The sequence below is a fragment of the Chrysemys picta genome, chromosome 4, assembly GCF_011386835.1.
Source record: "Chrysemys picta bellii isolate R12L10 chromosome 4, ASM1138683v2, whole genome shotgun sequence".
NCBI lineage: Eukaryota > Metazoa > Chordata > Testudines > Emydidae > Chrysemys > Chrysemys picta.
Window position 1 is genome coordinate 30,394,465 of NC_088794.1, and position 24,984 is coordinate 30,419,448.

Consider the following 24,984-nt stretch of genomic DNA (forward strand, 5'->3'; position numbering starts at 1 on the left):
AAATGCTTTGCAAGTCTCTCAGACTGCACAGAGTTCCAGGAGATTTATATGCATTCTGATTTCATCTAAGTGTCCAGCACCACGTTACTGTCCACATAGGCTCCCCAGCCTAGCAGAGAGGCATCCAGAATTATCGTCTTGTTGGGTGTAAGGGATAGGAAAGGAACCCACAGAGACTTGTCCAGGATTTTTCCATCAAGTTAGCGAGGCCCTCACTCTGATGTTCATGTTATGCTTGCCTGGTGTATATATACACACTATTTGGAGCCAAGCCCACAGGCAATGTAGTGGAGTCTGACAAATGGCACGATAGAAGAACAGGACGCTATACACCCCAAGAGAAAAAGGGAAATCTGAACCAATGTTCAAGGGTTGTGCATGATCTGATCTATCAAGTTGATCATGGCGTGAGATAAGCCCTTGCCCTAATTGGAGTCTAGACTTGTTCCTATAAATTCTATAATCTGCTTTTGTATCAAGATAGACTTTTCCATGTTTACATAGATTTCTAGGGATAACAGATGAAGCAGTGATGAGGCTGATGCAACGGCTTCTAAGCACACCCTTCCTGCAAAAAGCCAGTCGTCTAAATATAGGACAATGGCAAAGCCATTATGTCTGAACTGTGCTGCTACTACTACTAGAAATAGAAACCCTTTCCTTGATGTTGAAGAGGCACCTACTCGATCACTCCCCATTGGAGGAGGGATTCTACACCCTGGAGGAGAATCTCCTCGTGAGAATGGTCCCTGAAGAGGTATAGAGAAGGAGATTTTGGAGAGGGTATGGAGAGAAATGTGATGATATAGCTGGAATGGATGACATTCAGCACTCTCTTGTCTGTTATTACACTCCAGCTGTGGGAAAAGAGTGCTAGATGACCAAGTATATGCAAGGATTGGATGAAAATGGCATCAATAGTGGTTCACAACTCCCAATCATCCCATCAAAAATATCTACTGGCGGGGGGAGAAGAGGGAAGGTTGGGTTGAGGTGATTGAGGTGGAAGGTCCAGGGTATTGTGACTTTTGCATCCTCGGTCATGCTCCTTGCTGACTCTGGATGATGTACAGGAGAAAGGGAGAAGGTGTCTCTCCCAGCCCAAGTCTGATTGGGTCCAAATAACCTTTTCCATGAACTGCTTTTTAAGGTGGAATTGCAACACCTGTCAGGTTCTGCTAGGGCTGGAGTGACAGATATTGCACCTCGTGGAGATATGTGCTTCTTTAAGGCAGTGCTGGTGGTCATTTCTGACCAAGAAAGAGTAAGGGCAAAGGACACAGTTTTGAAGCCCAGTGCTCTGGGCATAATCTAATTTCGTACCAGGAGGCAGACAGGTTCCCAGGGAGGAAGGGGGAGAATCTAACTAACTAAATTAATACAACTAAACACTATCACTAAAGATAAAACTTTGAAATATTTATATGTTTGAAGTCTAGAAAAAAGGAGACACTCTAGACCCTGGGAGGTTCTGACACAGGCCATATGGCAGTAAGAAGGAAGTGGAGAGGCAGTAGGTCCACCCTCTCCCTTATACTCTTGGTGCAAAGCACGAGGAGAGCAGAGGTGCAGGGGCAAATCAACGGACACTGCTTGGAAAAATTTTCTGGTCTCAGGCATATGGAGCACATGCGTACCCACATGAAATACTAAGAACTCACATATCAGACACACAACTTTCTTAGTAAGCATAGCTTTAAACAAACTTTAGCCTCAGGATTCACAAAACAGAACCAACCAAGATGAGAATCCTTTCCATTACCTTACTTTGTCAGCTATAGAAACACTCACCTCCCAAAGGTGTCCAACAATAGGAGCATCTGCCCAAGAATGCTCTGTATTCAGGCCCATTTTGCCATTCTTGAACACTACAAGAGTGAATGTTTTGTCAAACCACCTTAAAAAAAAAATTGGAGATTTTTTTTGTATGTTTAAAAGTTTTCATTCAAAGTGACACCTTGTTGAATCTCTCTTTCAATTAGATATACCAGCACACAATTCCAGGTGACGAATAGAAGAGAAAAGATTTAAAAACATGCTACAGAAATAACCAGCCTATAAATTCACTGGGCCAAATGCAATAGAAGCAAAAACAGGTGCAACTCCACCAAAGTGAATTGAGTTAAACAAGCTGATGTATTCTGTGAATTTTGCCTGTCAAGTAAATTTGGCAATGCTAGATTATAATTTACAACTGTATATTAGGATTTGTATTTAAAAGCTATGTAATAATAAATAAAGGCAGTTAACCATTTTACTTCTGTTTGAAAAATCCAGATATTGAAAATTTCTAAGTTTTCAAATAGACAAGTGCATTTATTTTTAACTAAAAGAAAATCTGAAATTTTAAAGTTTTCTTGGGGGCCAAACATCATCACAAACTTAAATGTTGCTTGTTGTGGTTACTCACGAACTTCAGCATGACTATGACGCTACAACTGGCTGTGAATTATGAAAAGTAAGACACGGGTACATATGATGCTTAAGAAACATGGAAAAAAAAGTGAGTGATTTAAGTAGCAGATTGAACAAAAACACCACTCTGGTAAAATAATAAATGACGACTTGATTACCAGATGACCAAAACCCACAAGAGTATGCAGTGCAATTTAAAGGACACACACAAAAGGTAAACACCACACTACGCTACACATGAACCAGAATCCTCTTCAGTAAAGTAATGTGACTAAGTGGCACTGTTCCCACCTAAGAACATAAGAATGGCCATACTGGCTCAGAGCAAATGTCCATCTAGCCCAGTATCCTGTCTTCTGATGGAAGTGGCCAATGTCAAGTACCCCTGATGGAATGAACAGAACAGGTATGAACAGATCATCAAGTGATCCATCCCGTCACCCATTCCCAGCTTCTGGAAAACAAAGGATAGGGACACCATCCTTGCCCATCCTGGCTGATAGCCACTTGCTCATTGTGACTAGGAGGCACTGTTCCCACCTGCTCATTGCTGTACCTGTCGTAACAACTGCCATGCAGAAGAGACTTTGCATATGTATCCATTGAAGTCACTGGATCCTCTTCCCTGTAGCCCTGCTCAGTTTCGTCCAAAGTCACAAAGAAAGCTGCTTTTTCCACAGCATCCAAAGACTGCTTGTTCTTTCCGCGTCCAAAATAGGCCTGACGAGCCTTAGCCCAGGGTACTCTGCAGCCAGAATTTCAATTTATGGTCATATTATGTAAATTGGTCAGTGTTTTACTACCTTTAAGAGCACAGTATGATTCTATAGGGCAATCTTACTTTTTAACAGATTTAAATGTCCTTTGGCTTTCACCCTCTGCCTAATGAATTTATACTAGCAGTAACAGGTGAGGATATTGCTACAGATATTCTTGAATCAGAGTCCTGGATGAAAAAGGAATTACTACCATCAGAGGCCAACTCAAGTAGTAGTACACAGGCAGGATATTTGGTTTTCAGGAATTAAACATGTGTCTGGTACACAAAATGCATACTACACATTTTGCACATTTACAGCCTAACAAAGCACAACTTTTTGATGTACCTCTGTGGAAAGTCACATACACACTAGAAATTAGATATAAAAGGTCACAAAACCAATCTACAGGTGCTCAAATGCTATGACAAAGGAGACCGATGTGTAAACCTGGATAGATCCACACATTTAGCTTAAAACTATGCTAATGAAATGGTTATGTCTGAGATATTAACTTATAAATGTCTGAATAGCTGAAGTCCGAGTCCAAGAACTGTAACTCACTTCTCTTGTATGCAGATGGCTAGATTTTTGGAGTCAAACATGTACAATTGCTGATATATATATTTGTGAGAGTGTATTTGTATAATTTATATAATATAGATACCCAAAATGAGTGTTATAATCTAAATAAGACTGTACTCTCCAAAAAAAAGTTTATATACCATGCTATTGAATTGTACATTTAACATACATTACATTTTTCCATTAAGATGTGCATTTGAAACCAAAAACCTTAAAAAGGAAGTGAACAGTGTAAAAATAAGGAACCATTGTACTTTCATGTATTTGTTTTCCAAACCAGAAAGACGGGGACAAATTGATCTCTGGTGTAAGGCTACTGAATTCAGTGAAGTAGTAACAGGGATAAATTCAGTAAAGACAGTCAGATTCTACTTTCTCAATTAGATATGCATAAATTAGGTTGGAGTAACACCACTAAAGTTAAGGGAGATATTCTGGATTTACGCTAGTGTAACAGCAGAATCTGACGAAGTGTCTTGATTTTAAAATTTGATAATTTTAGTAGGTATGGTAATGCCCCAGAAAACCGATTATACAAATGTTCATTAGCCATCAAATATTGTTCAATTAAACACTTATTGATTCACTTTTGTTTCATAATTAAAGCAAGCTTCTCAAACTACAAATAGGCAGAAGGTGTGCATGAAGGTGACCGGTCACTGCCAAGTTACTTCTAACTCAAACCAGAAAGGGTTCAACGTTGTTTCACATTACAGTGATATGCAACAGCACAGATTATGGAATAATCAACTAACCGCAGACAGTAAGGTTCAGAAGCTGTCTCTGAGCCTGGCATCTTTAAACAACTGTCTTAAAATATCAGAAAAGTTACTGTTTAAAAAAATTCATACCTATCTCCTGCAGTCAGAGCTGCTAACTTCTCTTCTCCAGCCTGAGGTTCTGAACTGTCCTCTAGAATTCTTTGCATCTGCTGTTCAATTTCCCGAGGCTTCAACAGTCTACCATCATGATATAGCCAGACTTTGAAATAACGGCCCTTATGATACACGACAATGTGTCTGCTGTCCTTCATGTGCTGGATAGTGTCTAAAATCGGAATCAAGGTTTGAAAGCAACCTTAGGTCATGTGATGTTAGGATGCAAACAATCCGATACTGAATGTTTAACTCTAAAGGGCATATGCTTACCATAAAATACCATTGTGTCTAAGCATACTTGTTTACAAAATATTAAATCCCACATTTTCATTTGATTTATAACACTGGCGACACATTATCTGAAATTTAGCAAGAAAATACTGCTATACAAAATAGCCAAACAAAACCTCTAATTTTTATAATAATTTCATATATACATAATGCAAACACTTTCTAACTTGGGTGCCAGTGTTAAGCAACTAAGAAAGTGACCTGAGTTCCAGTTCTGTGATATGGTGAGGAAGTCAGTGCAGGAAGGATGGGCATAAAAGTGGCTTTACATCACCCAGGCTCTTCAGCTAGTTGGCACCAGCCACAAGTTAAAGCAACCTCAGGGCTGCCCTAACTTATGCCTGTGGCCCACAATCACATCTGTTCTGGCAGCTGGGAATAGGCGGAGGGCAGCAATGCTACCGCCACATCCCTCAGATGGGGGCTATGAAAAGGGTAGTGACGTAAGGAACATTCTGACACTCAGGGATTCAACTCTATATTCGAGGATTCTTATCTGGCCACAATTCACTAGTTTTATGGCTCCTTTGTGCCTTTACAAAGGGACCACACCTCTTGACTGAAAATCAGGACCCTGCTTTTCCAGCGGTTCCAATTGCCCCCAGCTTCCACTATTTCAATAAGAATTTCAGGTGATCCACGCCTCTCATGATGAGACCACTTATTTAGGTGCCTAAATATAGATTTAGGTGCCTAAAAAAGTATGAAAAGATTAACATATTACATAAGTAACTGTCTCTAAACATTTGTTCTATTACTAGAAGAATGTTATTTCTGTACATCTGTAAATGTCTGAAGAAAATTGCACGGCTTTCCTATGGTAGCGAGGGTGGACTGACCAGATGATCTCCCTGGTCTTTTCCATCTCTGAGGTCTAATATAAACAGTTCACTGTTGTCATAATATATTTAGTTGTAAGAGGAAAAAATTAAAATAAGAACTGTTTAATGGATACTGTATTGAGATAATTAAGGTTTCATCACTGGTAGTGTGGAAATGAAATACATTTTTAAAGCATAAAATTCCTATTTTTAATAGAAAAATGAAAAACATGCTGAAACTGAAAAGAACAAACAAGACATGAAACAATGATTAAGGGAAAATGATTAATTATTTTATGAAGATGACAGAAGATTTTCATACAAAATACTTTAAGTTTGCTACCTGGAGCAGCAGAAAAATTAGGGTGCAACTGTGGTGGTTTTCAAATGTACAGAATTTACTTTAACTGTAATTTGTTACAACAACAGTATGTCAATTTTATATCATATTTCTGCAAAGCTCAATGCACAGAAAGTATATGAACCAGTTACACGCAGCGTTCCTACATTTTCAGTATCAAGGCCTACTTCTTTTCAGAGTATTCCAAGTAATTAGAGTACATACACTGAACTTGCCTACAGGTCAGAGATTATTTCTCCAAGCCTCTCTATGCCCAGACCATTCTTCAGGCCAGTGAGAGGGATATAAAGGGGGGAGCAGTGCCATAGTCTTGCTTTCCTCCTTGCTCATTTTGGGGCAACATGTACCCCAGAAGCAGACAAAAAGAGCAGTCTCTGTAGTCCCTGGACCTTTTGGAGGTCCTTCCCCTTGGAAGGCTTCTTTTTCCTTTCCCTTCCTTCTATGCCTTAGTCAGGGACATCCTGGCTTCAAGTGACAACTAACAACTACTGGTGTGAAATGTATTTCCATTGGTTCTGAGAAGATTCAACCAAGTATTCACTTTTCTGACTGAGGATTCTTGATGGCTTAAATACTCCTAACAAATTGCTCCAAAGAGGAGAATTGGCCTGTTTTTGTTAAGACTTTTGTTTTAAAACAAAAAGCTATCTGCTTCTGAATCCAGTTTCTTTAGTTTTGTCCTGAACAGAAGTACCATATATACTTGTTCATAAGCCGAATTTTTTTAGTAAAAAAGGGAAGCACCAGAGAAGGGGGTCGGCTTATAAATGGGTATAGAGAGGGAGAGGTGGGACACAGACCCTCTCCCCAACAGAGAGAGCAAGGAGAGGCAGCACAGCCAGAAGGGAAGAGGCAGGGCCAGAGTCTCTCCGCTTCTGGCCACCCTGCTCTCTCCCCAGCCTCCAAAGCAGCTGCAGCTCTGGGGCTGGCAGGCTGGGGCCATGCCACCCGGCCTGGCCCCACCCGCTGGAGCAGGCTGCGGCCACGCCGCCCGGCCTGCCGGAGCAGCTGCAGTCAGGTCAGAGACATCCTCCCCTAGCCCTCCCCAGATAAGGTGGGAAGGGATGGGATGGGGAGAGTGTGGGGGTCCCAGGCTAAGGATGGGGTCATGTGGGGGGTGGTCGCAGAGGTTACTCCCCTGACTCCCAGCTTCTCCCCCCCTCCCCCCCCCCCAAAATATTTCCCCATCATTTGCTGTCCTGGCCCGTCAGGACAAGCAGCTGGCGCGCCGGGACACTTTGTTTACTTAGGTTTACTTCCGTGCCTGCAGACACTCGAGGTAAACAAACCATCTCGGCCCGCCAGCGGCTTATCCTGATGGCCCGGGAGCCAAAGTTTGCTGACCCCTGAATTATAGGGTTGGCTTATGAACAGGTTATACAATTTTTCCATTTTTACTTATTCATGGGGGGGGGGGGGAGGGGGAGGTTGGCTTATAAACGAACCGGCTTATGATTGAGTATATACGGTAATTGTTTTATTCCGCAGTGAATCATTACCTTGTGTTTATGACACCACAATCCACCACCACAGAAGTTTATATCACACTCACCATTGGGACTTCATTGTAGGATTAAGTAACAGAAGATGGGATGCAGGATATAATTTTAAGAAATGGCAAGAAACATTTTTAAAAATGCCAAAGTGTGTAAAATGTATGTACCCTTGTATATTCGCTAGGATGCTCTCTTTTGTAGCAATTTATAATTGCTGGTGGAAGATCAAATTAACAACCTTAGCAGTTCAACTCTCACCTGAAGACACTTTAGGGGATAAGAACATAGCTCTAGTTTCCAAGCCTACTTGATCCACAGTTTCCCAGATTAACAAGGGTACCAACTACAAGAGTGTTTTTTGTGATATGGTCACATACCATCAACCCATTTCATACAGCCCAGTGATTTGTACTAGTGATGAAAGGTTTCATATCCCTTTGCTAGTCCCCAGAACTACCAGTATGTATAAATTTCTTATGAATGCAGACCTGGAATACAACATACACAATTTAAATAATAGTGCCTTACTTTCTAGCCATTCCCCTTTCTCTCTTTCTAAACATTTTAATTACACCTATCTACTATGTCCTATTTATATTGCTCTACCATTAGAGTGACTTGTGTTTGAAGATAGCCCAAAACTTTTACAATTATTTAAACCTTACGATTTCTGTAAGGTAGGTGAATAATTTTTTTCCCTACAGGTAAACTAAGCACAGGAAAGTAAAGGGAACTGCCTAGTGTCACACAATAAGTGGCAGACACAGAACAAATTGCAGGAGTAGACTCCCCCCTCTATTCTAACCAGTAGACACTCCCTTTATTATACTGACAACCTTTCACAACGCGGTGGAAGTAGTTCATAACTTTGAAGAATTGAGCCCTTAATTATTATAAAATGCAATATAATTATCTTAGAGAATGTTACGGAGAAATCACAGTTTGGATAAAAAGTGTCATTACTATAGGTGATTTCAACCGTGACATCTCTTACTATGTACGAAGAAGGTTAAGATGCAAGTAGGGTCTAAAAACACTGACAGGACTAAAACTGTACCTGTCTCTATGCCTGGTATACGACTAGTGTTGAACATACGTTCATACTGAGAAGAGCACATTGGGATGGTATTTTGAATCATAAGCTGAAAGGAAAAAAGGAAAGTCAAAAACAAAATAAAAAGATTTCAAATGACAGAGAATGGAACTCTCATGGAGGTAAAAACGTAGATAAAAACCAAAAAGGACCTTAAGGAACAGAATAGAGAAAAAGTAAATAAATAACAAGGCAGCAAACAGTTTCTTAGGGCCAGCTTCTAAACAAAGGAAAGGAACAGCCAAAAACCATTAATCTGTCAGAATACCACCGTACTAATTGAAGTCAGTCAAAAAGGAGAAATGTCTCTGCAACTATTATGCTAATTTGCTAATCGCTGAGAAATGGTCATGGCACACATTCAGTTTAACATAAGAGCATCTTTTACTCCTTTTTCAGGTTTTGCTCTTTGAAAGTACAGGTTTAGCAGCTTATGAATATATTAAGAGGACACCCTTCGGAAATATTCCACAGACTGTTTGGATTCCCTGATGTTCCTTGTCCTTGGCTGGCCCCGCTTACCTGTTTCCTCTCCTGGGATACGGGAGGTATTAAACATTCGCTCCCACTGAGCTGAGCAGAGTGGAACAGTGGATCCCATCAGAAGAATCTATGCCGCAAACGTATGTTACAATTGCGTTTTTATATATACAATTAGCAAATTGAGAGAAAAAACACACAGACTGGTTAGAGAGAGACTGTAGGACAACGTGAGGATTCTTAACACATCAAAGACCTTTTTTTCCCCCTTTCTTTCCAGTTGTCCCCTGACCTACCCATGTTAGGTTCCACAGTTTTTCCACTAGTTGTATGTACACTGCCCAGCTACTCCGAGCTTCCACTTTAAAAGCAGATCAAAGCTGTGGATTTAACAGATTTAAGGTTTTCTCAGTGCCAATCACTGATGCAGAACTTCATATCATCCACTGGGAGTTGCCTCTTCACAGCCTCTGATTCCTCACAGTTACATAGCATATCAGTGAATATATTTTATATATGTATATATGCAAGAGAACAGATTCTTATTAGACTGCAGGTCTCTTAAAACAGTCATATGATCCTAGGTCTCAAGCAGAACTGATTCCCTCCATTAGCAGCATTTATTCATTAAAATAAACGGCCACGAAACGGAGTAGAAATGAACTACAAACTGAAGGCACAGAGGAAAGGGGAAGCCCTTCGTATGAACAGAAAAGCCATTGGCATGGCATTACCTGTACATTACTCAAAAAAAAAAAAAAATCTAGTCATCCTCCTCAGACTCATTCAATGACTGTTTTTAAAACAAACTGTGATACCACCAAAATGGAGAGAGGAGATATTCATATTTAGAAATGTTTTCTTCTAAAGTTTTCAAATACCATTTCAATAGTGGTTAAGAATTTTCTAGCCTTATTTTTTAATTTTTATAGGATGCAGTGAAATGGACTAAAGCCATAAGGCCCATATCAGAATCTGAATTTCCCCAAAGTTTGGAACTATTCAGATGCTGGGTTTTGGTTTGCATCTGTCTCTAGTATGATTTCCGGGACACATCCTTCAACTGCTTCAGTTGCAACATAATAGTAGAAGTCACTTCGTTGAGATGCCTGCTTTAAAAAAAGAAGATGGACTAGGAATCAATTTTGTCCAGTGGGTTCCTACAGCCCTATGTGATGCATTATTGGTATGCAGTATCCATTTCAATGGCATGCACAGAAAGGATTTTCTAGCTCTACACAAGTTTTAAGCTACTTTTTGGTTTGAAAATGCCTCTAGTCTCCTAACTTGTTTAGCGCTTAATGTCTACACAAAGGGCAGTGAAATGATCTGATCTTACCCAGGTATTACAAAACCTTGATTTCCTGATGCTTTTTATTACTCTCCTCAAGGCTGCACTTTTTGATAAAGTTACCGAATTTTTACATTTAGTTTTCAGGGTTTTAGAAGTTTGAAGTTTTTCAAAAAATTTAGCACAATTTTACTTATTTTAGAACTGAAGTACTGTGAGGATAGACTGGAAATTTAGTTTGATGGATTTCTGCCACTGAGATTTATGGTAGTTGTCACATTTCAATTTCCACATCAATATGCCCATTAAATAGGTTCCTCCATTTTGCCAGGTTTATTTGCCGAGGTGTAAGGACTCAAGGTTGGCCCTGTTTGTCCTTTGTGTGTGCGTGCATGCACACACATGCTGCTCTCTGTATTCTTAAAATGCAGTATAAAAGTAAACAAAGAATGCAAACTATTCCGGCATAACATTTCTGCTGCTCCTGGAAAATGTCCTTTTCATTATTATCTGCCTTTTGTCCATTAAAATCTTATTGCACAAACCTTAAAACTTGCCTTAAAAACCACCACCATAATTGCATCTTCCTACAGGGTAGTACAGACTTCTGCAGTTTGAATATATTATCATACTAATTAACATGTATGTGCATCGTTGCCTTCTACTAGACAGAATACTCAAGTGTAACGTGACTATTTTGCCCTCCAGTGGAGTGCAGCCCACAGCAAAGTTAAATTCAAACACTACTGTAGCAAAAGGAAGTTTTCCTTTAGCTTCCATTGTAGAGGTCTACATCTTTTTAAATAGAAGGTCCCACGAGTGGAGTTTTAACTAGCAACCACAATGAGTTTGCAGCCACGTTAGCTACAGTTACATACACTGTACCTTAACATAAGGCACTACTTCTCTCCTAGGTTACTTTTCAAAAAGGATGCTGATTTGTTAAAAAGTAAATTTGAAGACATTAGAAACTACTAAAATGGATTTACATACTGGCTTGATTTCCTGTCTGTCCAGTTTTTTCCTGTAGAGCAGGGTGGCATGGATAACATTACCTGCTCTAGCTGCCTGCAGGGAAGTGGGAACAACATACAGAAAGTCCTGAAGATAGAAGAAAGATAAGTTAATATATGTACTATAATTGCCAAACTCCATTCAGCAAACAGAGTTCATTAATCATGCATTAGTCAAAATACAATTTTCCCCATAATTAATTCCAGCGTCATTACAGAAAAGACGTTCATGTAGGGAAACTGGCCAAGTCACTAGCCATAGTGTGCTTAACAACTTCCTACTTTAAACAAGTTTTCTTAAAAAGTCACAAAATAATAGCAGTACCTGCTCCTTGAGTATCATCAGATTGAAGACTTGTTGACTGAAATTTAGTGTATCGAACAGTTTACTTAGCTAGGTCTACAGTACAAGCACTACCGCAGCAGAGCTGCAGCTACACCACTGTCAGCACTGTAGTGTAGCTACTTGCTGCAGCGACAGAACAGGTTTTTCCATTGCTGTAGTAAATCCACCCCCTCTAGAGGTGGTAGCTAGATTGATGGAAGAATTCTTCCATTGACTTAGCAGTGTCTATACTAGGGCTTAGGTCAATTTAACTGCATCTCTCAGGGGTGTGAATTTTTCACATTCCTGAGCAACATAGCTAGGCGGACCTGCATTTTAGGTGTAGTCTGGGCATCACACTTGCAACAGAAGAGCAATACTAAAAACCTTAATTCAAATCAAATCATGGAGACAGAGAAGCCTGGAAGCAGTTAGTGCTTGTTTCTGATAACAGAAGTTCATATATTTTTACTTTCAACATGTACATATTCAAGAATTTAAAGCAGCATCTAGTATAACAACATGCTTGTGGATTAAGTAGTATATGGAGCTGCGATGAATTGGGGCTATGTCTGTACAACTTATAAATTCTGATTGACATCGTGAAGTTGTATTATGAAAAACTGCTGTCAGTGCCTGTGGCTTGATCTACACCTAAAACCTCACACCACTAGAGACACAGTTAAGTTGAACTAAGCCCCAGTGTAAACCAGGGGTAGGCAAACTATGGCCCGTGGGCTGGATCCGGCCCGTGAGGGCTTTGGATCCAGCTGGTGGGATTACCACCCCCGTGGCGCCGTGAGCTCCACGCCACTCCCGGAAGCGGCCAGCACCATGTCCCTGCAGCCCCTGGGGGTGGGGGGCAGAGGGCTCCACATGCTGCCCTCGCTTGCAGGCACCGCCTCCCGCAGCTCCCACTGGCCAGGAATGGGGAACCGCGGCCAATGGGAGCTTTGGGGGAGGTATCTGCAGGTGAGGACAGCGTGTGGAGCCCTCTGCCCCCCCTCTTCTTCAGGGGCCACAGGGACATAGTGCCAACTGTTTCTGGTAGCCGAGCGGTGCAGCGCAGGGCCAGGACATCCAGGGAGCCTGCCTGAGCTCCACTGCGTGCCACTGCCACCCTGGATCCGCTCAAGGTAAGTGGCACCAGGCCAGAGCCCGCACCCCTCCTGCACCCCAACCCCCTGCCCTGAGCCTCCTGCCACACTCCTCCCCCCTCCCTTGAGCCCCTTGTACACCCCACACCCCTCCTACACCCCAATCCCTTGCCCTGAGCCCCTTCCTGCACACCGCACCCCCTCCCGCACCCCAACCCCCTGCCACAGCCCTATATTCATGGCCCTGCATGCAATTTCGCCACCCAGATGTGGCCCTCGGGCCAAAAGTTTGCCCACCCCTGTAGACAGTGCTAGATCAATGGAAGAATGCTTCAGCTGACCTAGCTACTTCCTCTTGGACAGGTGGATTTACTACAGTGACAGAAGAACGGCTTCCCTCGCTATAGTAAGTGTCAAAGCTTAACACACCCCCAGAGATCCAGAGCACAGAGACTAGGATTCCTCTTACAGAAATCCTAGTGGGCGGTCAACAGGGAACTCTCACTAGAATCAGTCATAGGCATTTATGAGCCAAGAGGCACTGCTTGTCACTGTAAATAATTAGTAAACTCTACAGGAAGTAATAATACTCTTTGAACTTCTAAATCTGAAGTAGAGTCCTACCAAATAAAGCAGGGCTAAAGACAGAGGAACTGAATTTCTTATGAAAATTCCATATTAAAAGACATCAGCGCTTTTGTAAGATATTATGTGCAGACTATGCCAGCAGGAAGAAAGCACAGATCATATCAGTTAGTAGCAATGGAGTTAAGAAAGGAAGTATTAAAACAAAAGATAACAGGAATCCTAAGAAAGAGTGTTTCTATAAAAAGGTTTAGAAGATTTACTTACCATTGCATAGTAATTACTATTAACCATAATTGGCCCACGTCCTCTTAGGTAGATATATTCTTCCCACCAGTCGCTAACCTACAGAATGAAGAGAACAAAATTTAGCATAAACTAATTAGCCTGTACCTCTGCTCTTCAACTGATTCAGGTCCTCTACTGTAGTGGCTCCAAAACACTGGGTAACATTATACACCAAGCAGAAGGAAATTTTATTTTTTTTTAATTAATTCTGAGTGCTGAAGTGTCACTGTTTGGGGAAAGAGAGCCACAAGGACCCACGAAACTAAGGTCAGAAACTCAGCCTTAACTCTCAGGTAAGCAACTTTTGAAGCAATCTCCCATCTCCTCTTCAGACAGTATTTTTAAAGTGTCCTTATAATACGTATCATAATAAAGCTTCTGAAATATTATTCATCCTATGGTAGAGCTGCTCTAGGGTCTGTATAAGCTTGTTCAAGCTACCCTGTATAGCTAAGATTTAGATAGGCCAGTAAGATGCGTTTTTGTGACCTCTTTTCCCCCCTACCCCAAATGCACTCTCCCAACACACCCCTCACCCACCCATCCCGGTGGCTACAGCTTTGTTTCCCTCTCTAACATGTACACATAATTGGACAGATTCACATCTGCATTAAGTTCATACTCAGTGCAGCTGAGGAAAGCAGGAGGAAAAGGTGGCTCTAAACCACACTGCCCTTCCACTCCCTGGATCCCAGACTGGCCAAGTGGAGAAGTTGCAAGTTAATTTAATAAGCAAATATAGCAGTAAGTAGGTTTTGAGTCCTGTTCAATGACAGACAGGAAGCCTGGTCTAGAGTAATGAGATAGGAATTCTTAAGTTCTACTCGTGGCTCTGCCACTTACTCACTGTGCAACACTGAGCAAGTTATTTAATCATTGTCTCAATTTCTCCACCTAGAAAATGGGGATATCAATACAGTAGAACCTCAGCATTACAAACACCTCGGGAACGGAGATTGTTCGTAACTGAAATGTTTGTAACTCTGAACAAAATGTTATGGTTCTTTCAAAGTTTACAATTGAACATTGACTTAATACAGCTTTGAAACTTTACTATGCAGAAGAAAAATGCTGCTTTCCCTTTATTTTTTTTAGTAGTTTACGTTTAACACGGTACTGTACTGAATTGTATTTGCTTTTTTTGTGTGTCTCTGCTGCTGCCTGATTGCGTACTTCCAGTTCCAAATGAGGTGTGTGGTGGACTGGTCAGTTCTTAACTGTGGTGTTCGACTGCACATGTACTCACCTAGTACACAGAGGTACTGTAAGAATTAATGGATATGAAAGACATTAAAGATGCAAGTGCAAGGCATTTTTAGTAATTTTGGTTTTGGACTTCCTTTAAAATTACAGAAGATTGAAAATTGAAAAAGCATGTATTAAAATCAGAAAAAAAAGGCAACAGGACAGAGAGTTAAAACTATGTGCTTTCATAAGAGCCTTTGGGTCATCTGCTTACATAGTTTGTGGCCCACCAGGATTTCAGTTTCAAATACCACTGTAGTTTTGGTCCAAGATTAAATGCAAAATCTTTGGCAAGACCCTCCATTCTTTTGAACTGTTCATCATTCATAAGTGGCTGAACTGAATCCAGATACTAGAATAAATACAGAAAAGAATTCATGTCAGTGCCACGGCTTTCACCAGAGCTTATTGTCATTTATTCACAAAGAGCTTAATAAACAAAGGGAAGTATTCTAAAGTCTGTTTACAGGGTTTCAGCTATAACAGGTGTTAGTAAAAAATAATTGAGCGCATACATCTTGAAAGACAGAAGCTCATTTTCTATTACTATATCTATTTCTCCCCTTCAAATATGGTACTTTCTCTTCCCACTCCTACCTCATGTACTCACTACTTGCTACCAAATCATAAATGAAAGCACATCTATTAGCATAGAATTTTTGGAAAAGTGATTTTAGTAGGTGATATATTTTATATTATGAATTAAGTATTTCCTTAATTTTGAGCCATTTTAGGTATGTTTTTTTAGTTACAGGGGACTGAATTAACTATCACTATTTTTGTTGCCTATTCATTTTCATATATAGTTACTTTGCCTAAGGCCAGCAAAGACTTATCACCTGCAAGAATCAAAATAAGCCTAAAACTGGCTGGAATCTTGCCTAAAGGAATTCCTAATACAAAGCCTATTATAACAGGAGCACTATACTTAAGTAACATCAAGAATACACAATACAGATAATGAAAGCAAGGGATATCAAGGACTCTATCCCAGTAAATCACACTCCATTGTGTGCTGCTGTATCTACTGACAAGGCATGTAATATCATGCACTTATCCACTGAGAGCCTAGGCCCAAAGATAAAGATTAAAGGAAAAAGTATCAATCTTTAACTCTGAATTACCCTTGGTCTGTCATAGCCTTTATTTTAATTGATACATAACTGTGTTAATCTGTTACTAAAATTGGAGGGATTGGAATGTTAATAGCATTAAGCACTTCAGTACATTTATCATATAAAAGACACTGAAAACCATTACGACATTTGGAATCAAATTGTGAAAAAGTGAATTCAGCTCTTCCAACAACACACCCTGTTAACAGTGTTTTCAACAGCTGGGACCGGCAGTCGTGGCAGAGATGTCTGAAAGCTGTACAACATTGGTTTACAACCTGAGAAAAGCTTTACCAGCCTCTGAAATAAAAAACAAACAATCTATTACATTCAAAACAACAAAGTATGTGTGAGATAAAAATTAATCATACCCTAGCTTTTCATCAGTAGGTCTTAAAACACTTTACAAAAGAGGTAAACATCATTATCCCCAAAGTGCACTTTGGAACTCAGGAGATCTGGGTCCCCAGCTCAGCCACCAGCCTGATGAGTGACCTTCAGCAAGTCACTTTACGGGTATGTCTACACTACGAAATTAGGTCGAATTTATAGAAGCCGGTTTTATAGAAATCAGTTGTATACAGCCGATTGCGTGTGTCCCCACATAAAATGCCCTAAGTGCTCTAGTCGGCGGACCACGTCCACAGTACCGAGGCTAGCGTCGACTTCCGGAGCATTGCACTATGGGTAGCTATCCCACAGTTCCCGCAGTCTCCGCCGCCCATTGGAATTCTGGGTTAAGATCCCAATGCCTGAATGATACAAAACAGTGTCGCGGGGGGTTCTGGGTACATGTTGCCAGGCCCCTCCCCCTCCCTCAGAGCACCGGCAGACAACAGATTCGTGCCTTTTTACCTGGGTTACCTGTGCAGACAACATACCACGGCAAGCATGGAGCCTGCTCAGATCAGCTCACCGTCACCATATGTCATCTGGGTGCCAGCAGACGTGGTATTGCATTGCTACACAGCAGTAGCAGCTAACTGCCTTTTGGCGGTAGACGGTGCAGCATGACTGGCAGCCGTAGGGCTGCATTGCACCAGCCCCTTGCCTTTTGGTAGAAGATGGTATATTATGACTGGTATCCATTGTCATCGTACTGCAGTGGCTGTCAATCATGGGCACCTGGGCAGACATGCAACTGTCTCGATGATGATGGTTATCAGTCGTAGTATGCTATTTTCTGCCAATCACCTAGTATTTTCTGCTAAGCACCCAGAAGAGGCCAAGGGCGATCTGGGTGCTGGCAGACGTGGGGCTGGCAGACGTGGGGCTGCATTGCTACACAGCAGCAGCCCCTTGCCTTTTGGTAGAAGATGGCATATTACGATTGATATCCGTCGTTGTCGTACTGCGTCGCTATCAGTCATGCTGCACCGTCGGCTGCCAGCTTAACATGTAAAAAATAGATTTGTTCTGTATGCATTTGCTTCCCCTCCCTCCGTGAAATCAACGGCCTGCTAAACCCAGGGTTTTGAGTTTAATCTTTGGGGGGCCATTCTGTGTGACAGTTGTTTGTATTTCTCCCTGATGCACAGCCACCTTTCTTGATTTTAATTCCCTGTACCTGTACGCCATGTCGTCACTCAGCCCTCCCTCCCTCCCTCCTTCCCCTGGTCCATCAGATACTAGTTTCGCGCCTTTTTTCAGACCAGGCGCCATAGCTAGCACTGGTATCATGGAGCCCGCTCAGATCACCGCGGCAATTATGAGCACTATGAACACCACGCGCATTGTCCTGGAGTATATGCAGGGCCAGGACATGCCAAAGCGAAACCCGGACCAGGTGAGGAGGCGATTGTAGCGCGGCGACGAAAGTGATGAGGAAATTGACATGGACATAGACCTCTCACAAGGCACAGGCCCCAGCAATGTGGAAATCATGGTGTTACTGGGGCAGGTTCATGGCGTGGAACGCCGATTCTGGGCACGGGAAACAAGCACAGACTGGTGGGACCGCATCGTGCTGCAGGTGTGGGACGATTCCCAGTGGCTGCGAAACTTTCGCATGCGTAAGGGCACTTTCATGGAACTTTGTGACTGGCTTTCCCCTGCCCTGAAGCGCCAGAATACCAGGATGAGAGCAGCCCTCACAGTTGAGAAGCGAGTGGCAATAGCCCTGTGGAAGCTTGCAACGCCAGACAGCTACCGGTCAGTCGGGAATCAATTTGGAGTGAGCAAATCTACTGTGGGGGCTGCTGTGATCCAAGTTGCCAGGGCAATGAAAGACCTGGTGATATCAAGGGTAGTGACTCTAGGAAATGTGCAGGCCACAGTGGATGGCTTTGCTGAAATGGGATTCCCAAACTGTGGTGGGGCCATAGACGGAACCCATATCCCTATCTTGGCACCAGAGCACCAAGCCACCGAGTACATAAACCGCAAGGGGTACTTTTCAATGCTGCTGCAAGCCCTGATGGATCACAAGGGACGTTTCACCAACATCAATGTGGGATGGCCGGGAAAGGTACATGATGCTCGCATCTTCAGGCACTCTGCTCTGTTTCGAAAGCTGGAGGAAGGGACTTTCTTTTCGGACCAGAAAGTAACCGTTGGGGATGTTGAAATGCCTATCGTGATCCTTGGGGACCCAGCCTACCCCTTAATGCCATGGCTCATGAAGCCGTACACAGGCAGCCTGGACAGTAGTCAGGACCTGTTCAACTACAGGCTGAGCAAGTGCCGAATGGTGGAATGTGCATTTGGACGTTGAAAAGCGCGCTGGCGCAGCTTACTGACTCGCTCAGACCTCAGCGAAAAGAATATCCCCATTGTTATTGCTGCTTGCTGTGCGCTCCGCAATATCTGTGAGAGAAAGGGGGAGACATTTATGGCAGGGTGGGAGGTTGAGGCAAATCGCCTGGCCGCTGATTACGCGCAGCCAGACACCAGGGCGGTTAGAGGAGCACAGCAGGGCGCGGTGCGCATCAGAGAAGCTTTGAAAACGAGTTTTGTGACTGGCCAGGCTACGGTGTGAAACTTCTGTTTGTTTCTCCTTGATGAACCCTCAGCCCCCCCACCCGGTTCACTCTACTTCCCTGTAAACCAACCACCCCACCCTCCCCTCCCCACTTCGAGCACCGCTTGCAGAGGCAATAAAGTCATTGTTATTTCACATTCATACATTCTTTATTAATTCATCACACAACTAGGGGGATAATTGCCAAGGTAGCCCGGGATGGGTGGGGGAGGAGGGAAGGAAAAGGACACACTGCATTTTAAAACTTTAACTCTTATTGAAGGGCAGCCTTCTGATGCTCGGGCAATCATCTGGGGTGGAGTGACTGGGTGGCTGGAGGCCCCCCCACCGTGTTCTTGGGCGTCTGGGTGAGGAGGCTATGGAACTTGGGGAGGAGGGCTGTTGGTTACACAGGGGCTGTAGCGTCGGTCTCTGCTCCTGCTGCCTTTCCTGCAGCTCAACCATACGCTGGAGCATATCAGTTTGATGCTCCAGCAGCCGGAGCATCGACTCTTGCCTTCTGTCTGCAAGCTGACGCCACCTATCATCTTCAGCCCGCAACCTGCTCTGTTCATCCCGCGATTCAGCCCGCCACCTCTCCTCTCGTTCATATTGTGCTTTTCTGTAGTCTGACATTGACTGCCTCCACGCATTCTGCTGTGCTCTATCAGCGTGGGAGGACATCTGCAGCTCCGTGAACATATCGTCCCGCGTCCTCCGTTTTCTCTTTCTAATGTTCACTAGCCTCTGTGAAGGAGAAACATTTTCAGCTGGTGGAGGAGAAGGGAGAGGTGGTTAAAAAAAGACATTTTAGAGAACAATGGGTACACTCTTTCACGTTACATTTTGCTGTTCACATTACACAGCACATGTGCTTTCATTACAAGGTCACATTTTTCCTCTTATAGCGAGGGCCTGCCGGTTTCGTGTGAGAGATCACTCACGCAGTGCCAGGCAACAGATTTCGGCTTGCAGGCAGCCATGGTAAGCCACAGTCTTTTGGCTTTTTTAACCTTCTTAACATGTGGGAATGGTTTCAAACAGCAGCACCCTCATTTCCCATATCAAGCATGAATTGGGTTGGCCATTTAAAATGGGTTTGCAATGTAAAAGGAGGGGCTGCGGTTTCCAGGTTAACATGCAGCACAAACCCAACTAACCCCCCGCCCCTCCCAGACCCAATTCTCTGGGATGATCACTTCACCCCTCCCCCACCGCGTGGCTAACAGCGGGGAACATTTCTGTTCAGCAGAGCAGGAACGGGCACCTCTGAATGTCCCCTTAATAAAATCGCCCCATTTCAACCAGGTGACCGTGAATGATATCACTCTCCTGAGGATAACAAAGAATGATAAGGAATGGATGTTGTCTGCATGCCAGCAAACACCGGGACCATACGCTACAATGCTTTGTTATGCAAGGATTCCAGACTACGTGCTACTGGCCTGGCGTGGTAAAATGTCCTACCATGGCGGACGGGATAAGGCAGCCCTCCCCAGAAACCTTTTGCAAAGGCTTTGGGAGTACATAAAGGAGAGCTTTCTGGAGCTGTCCCTGGAGGATTTCCGCTCCATCCCCATACACGTTAACAGACTTTTCCAGTAGCTGTACTGGCCACGATTGCCAGGGCAAATTAATCATTAATCATTAAACACACATGGTTTAAAAGCAAGCGTAATATTTACAAAGGTACACTCACCAGAGGTCCCCTGTGTGCCCTCAGGGTCTTGGGTGAGTTCGGGGGTTACTGGTTCCAGGTTCAGGGTGACAAACATATCCTGGCTGTTGGTTTCTCCGCTTCCTTGCTGCTGTGAGCTATCTACATTACCTCCATCCTCATCTTCCTCGAACGAACCCTCTTCCCTGTGTGTTTCTCCAGTGAGGGAGTCATAGCACACGGTTGGGGTAGTGGTGGCTGCACTCCCTAGAATGGCATGCAGCTCCGTGTAGAAGCGGCAAGTTTGCGGCTCTGTCCCGGACCTTCCGTTTGCTTCTCTGGCTTTGTGGTAGGCTTGCCGTAGCTGCTTAATTTTCACGCGGCACTGCTGTGCGTCCCTGTTATGGCCTCTGTCCTTCATGGCCTTGGAGACCTTTTCTAATACTTTGTAATTTCTTTTACTGCTACGGAGTTCAGCTAGCACTGATTCATCTCCCCATATGGCGAGCAGATCCCGTACCTCCCGTTCGGTCCATGCTAGAGCTCTTTTGCGATCCTGGGACTCCATCATGGTTACATGTGCTGATGAGCTCTGCGTAGTCACCTGTGCTCTCCACGCTGGGCAAACAGGAAATGAAATTCAAAAGTTCACGGGGCTTTTCCTGTCTACCTGGTCAGTGCATCTGAGTTGAGAGTGCTGTCCAGAGCGGTCACAATGAAGCACTGTGGGATAGCTCCCGGAGGCCAATAATGTCGAATTCCGTCCACACTACCCCAATTCCGACCCGCAAAGGCCGATTTTATCGCTAATCCCCTCATCGAAGGTGGAGTAAAGAAACTGGTTTAAAGGGCCCTTTAAGTCGAAAGAAAGAGCTTCGTCGTGTGAACGTGTCCAGGCTTAATTCGATTTAACGCTGCTAAAGTCGACCTAAACTTGCAGTGTAGACCAGGCCTACCTCTTTGTGCCTCAGTTTTCCAATCTAGTGTTCTAGACACTAGGACACATTGCCTCTGTTGTATAGTAAAGGCCTGGTAAATGCCTCTGTTCCCATCCTAAAGGCGACAGGAGAAATGTCTATGATGTAGACCATAAAAGTTCTCTATAAAGTGTTTTTCTGAATAGGTTTACCTCTTTGAAGACTAGAGGATTGGCAAGACTGAAAATCGAACTTTATCTATATGGTGTCTCAAAACCTATTCTATCACTGGGTTAAGGCCCATGCTAGAATAAGATCACTAGCTAGCTACAACCATGTTTTAAAAAAATTAAATATTGTAACTATGTTTGAGAACCATTTACCTACACAGTTTTAGCCTGATATAAAAATCTAACGTAGACAGTGTTTTCCCCCCCACAAAATATATATTCCTAACAGAAACCACTGGCCCAACAACTCCATAGCACAGTTTCTAAGAATGCAATGAAAACAAGTATAAGAATGCCAGTGTTAATAATCAAGTCTTAGTGTGTGTAGGGCCTTCAAGTGCCTCAAGAAAGTCACCAATTACAGGAAGAAGGCAATACACTTGGCATATCATCATTAAGACTGAGCATTTCTTTCCCACCTTCTTCAAGCCCTATATGGAAGGAACCCTTCCACCTATTGCAGGTCCTGAGCACTGATCACATACACTAGACCTACACTACTATAAAACAAAAGGCGAGATCATGCCACCTCTTATATCTACACATGGAGGGGTTCCACTTGATATGGATCACTCCACTTCAACATAAAGGGGAGACTCAAGTTTTAGCTCTGTTCTCCCTACACCCATACCTAAGAACCCAGTGGAGTCTTCTGTGTGGTTCACCATCCTCAATGGAGGGGGCAACTACTCAGTGGGCACAGGAGGGCAATTCAATTCATTCCCTTTCTGACCCTACAGAACTTATACAGAAAAATCAGGTTTCAGAGTGGTAGCCGTGTTAGTCTGTATCAGCAAAAACAATAAGGAGTCCTTGTGGCAACTCTTTTTAAAAAAACAGAAAAATCTGTTTTTTCCATGATCAGAGATACTACCTTTTCAGTGTCACCCCACCCTGCACCCTTGAGGGCCTCCACAGGTTGATGGAGTTGTTCCTAGTAGCATGACTGCTAGAAAAGATCCAGGAAGGTGACCTGGAGCACAAAATCTCCATATGGTTGGCCCTGCCCTCTCAGGGATCTGTAAGATTTGCGGGCAAGCCCCACCGTTCTCACAGGGGGGATGGGGATGGTCATGGAGATTTTCACCAGGAAGTTGCTTTCTTCACCTTTCACAGGAGGGGGGGGGACAATTTGGCTTCAGAATACTTGAACCATACCAGGTGCAAATTCTCCCATGATAAGGAGGATTCTTGCTCACCTGATGGCAATAACAATATTGACTTCTATGTAGCTCTTTTCCCCCCCCTTACAGTAAGCTTAACAGTTAAGACATTTTAGTCCAATTTGGATACCTCTCAAATGATCCGTCAAAAAGACTAAGTGATTTATTCTACACAGTTAACTGCTATTATTTCACATCCAGATACAGCAATGATCTCATTCTAATGGGTGTTGCCTTCACAGCAGACACAAAATTTCTCCTTGCTGTCTATGGAATAAATATTAAACTATAACTACAAGTTTACTCTGTAGTACTGCTACAGGAATTAAAAATAATAAATGTCCTTAAAAAAAACTGAGCACAAGTGTTATAGTTTCCAGTCACTTGCAAAGCAGTTTGGACTACGGGTGAACAGACAGTCCAGGTTTCCAATCAGGTGACTATTTCTGAACAAAGATCAGTAAATTCATACTAACCACACCTCTGAACGCTCTTAATCAAGGGAACAGCTGAGAAATAAAACGGGAAACAGGTCCAGAAAAAATAATGAAATACCAAGAAGAGATAATAAAGACGTAAAAAGCTATGAAGGTCAGCAATGTTTATGAGGGAAGTAATACCATCACTACCACTGGAAATTAGTAAACCAGCTATGTTAGGTATCAGGAAAAAGTTTGAGGGACTTTGTAGTTCCAAAAGAGAATACCAATTAACGAGTTCTGACATGTCAGTCTTCAGAGGCAACACTGGGTGGGGGTGGGGTGGGGGGGGGGGGGAAAAGAGAGAGAGAGAGAGAGAGAGAGAGAGACTGACTTAAAACCATGAAGAGAAACAGCTTTCCAACAGTACCCAGAAATATAATGCAGGCAGCAAGACATGATAATTAGGATTACAGTTTACACCGCTCAAGCTGAGCATTATAAAGGGAAGATTAACAGCTTAAAATATCCATTTAGTAGGACATGCTGAAAACTCAGCCAGTGAGAATGCCAAGCAATTTTGACAGAGTGCACTGTGCCTTACCATTCAGTACCTGTACTGTACAAATTCATATCAGGAGGCTCTCAGTACCATATCTGGGGGAGCTATCAAAAATTTCATTTATAACAGATACGTATTCACCTTAGAATTATTTTAGCATATCATTCTACATGCCTACTGAACATCCTTCACAACACAGCCACTACATGTTAACCACACACTGTAGTAAACTTGGAGAATGCGGTGAATAAGGGGTATCATCATGTTTATTTTAATCGGGCTCTTACACCATTTTTAATACAACCAAGGGCAAAACAAGATAAGTATTTTTGTTGACATAATTGAGTTTGATTAACAGCAAATCCCCTCCCCAAAAATCATTCACCCACATGCAAACAGACCTCTCTAAAAACATCATTTGAGGCACATGGCTTCTTAAATAGATTCTTTTCCATAGAGTCATGATCAGGACTGGGACACAGAACTCTTAGATCTTATCTTGGGTTTGACACTAGGCTTCTTTTGCTATCTTGGGTGAATCATTAGGTGTCTCTGCCTCAGTTCCCCCGACATCTATAAAATGGGTAACAGAAATCACCTAACCTCACAAAGGCATTTTGTGCTTTTATGTTTTCAACATGGTTTGAACATAAAAGTGCTAAATACTTTGAAAATATTATGTTTTCTTTCATTGCAAAATAAAGTTCTACAGTAAATATGTATTTGTTTTGACCAAAATAGCTATAGAAAACTGTACGTTTAACATAAAATGGCCAAAGTCCCATATTTTCAACTATATGGAAATCAATTTGAGAGAAAAGATTTCAAGTAAATGAAATGAAACTAAACATCAATAAAAAGATGGATCATGGGGGAGCAGTAAAAGGGAGCTTTATTGTTTTAGACTGCTTAACAGGTTTTATCTCCTGTGTTGCTGTTC

At 42.7% G+C, this 24,984-nt stretch overlaps 2 protein-coding genes across 8 annotated transcripts in view; both read right to left on the minus strand.

Moving 5' to 3' along the window:
• CPT1A (carnitine palmitoyltransferase 1A) overlaps nucleotides 1–24,984 on the minus strand; it is a 73,481-nt gene that overhangs the window by 19,832 nt on the left and 28,665 nt on the right. For 2 of the 7 annotated variants that reach the window (XM_005312861.5, XM_065591916.1), the window contains exons 5-12: nucleotides 16,336–16,437; nucleotides 15,237–15,374; nucleotides 13,757–13,834; nucleotides 11,463–11,570; nucleotides 8,663–8,747; nucleotides 4,610–4,805; nucleotides 2,972–3,160; nucleotides 1,792–1,897 (exon numbers count right to left, since the gene is read on the minus strand). In XM_005312861.5, coding sequence (XP_005312918.2) covers nucleotides 1,792–1,897; nucleotides 2,972–3,160; nucleotides 4,610–4,805; nucleotides 8,663–8,747; nucleotides 11,463–11,570; nucleotides 13,757–13,834; nucleotides 15,237–15,374; nucleotides 16,336–16,437 — 1,002 coding nt within the window. Of the gene's footprint in view, nucleotides 1–1,791; nucleotides 1,898–2,971; nucleotides 3,161–4,609; nucleotides 4,806–8,662; nucleotides 8,748–9,220; nucleotides 9,309–11,462; nucleotides 11,571–13,756; nucleotides 13,835–15,236; nucleotides 15,375–16,335; nucleotides 16,438–24,984 lie in introns of all 7 variants that reach the window. The other 5 variants (XM_042862119.2, XM_005312860.4, XM_065591918.1 and 2 more) reach the window with 3 other exon arrangements.
• LOC135982963 (uncharacterized) lies at nucleotides 19,248–21,350 on the minus strand. The gene is made up of 2 exons (XM_065591922.1): nucleotides 20,796–21,350; nucleotides 19,248–19,866 (listed from the first exon to the last, which is right to left on the minus strand). The coding sequence occupies exons 1-2, from the start codon at nucleotides 21,322–21,324 to the stop codon at nucleotides 19,364–19,366; spliced, it is 1,032 nt and encodes a 343-aa protein (XP_065447994.1). The 5' UTR covers nucleotides 21,325–21,350; the 3' UTR covers nucleotides 19,248–19,363.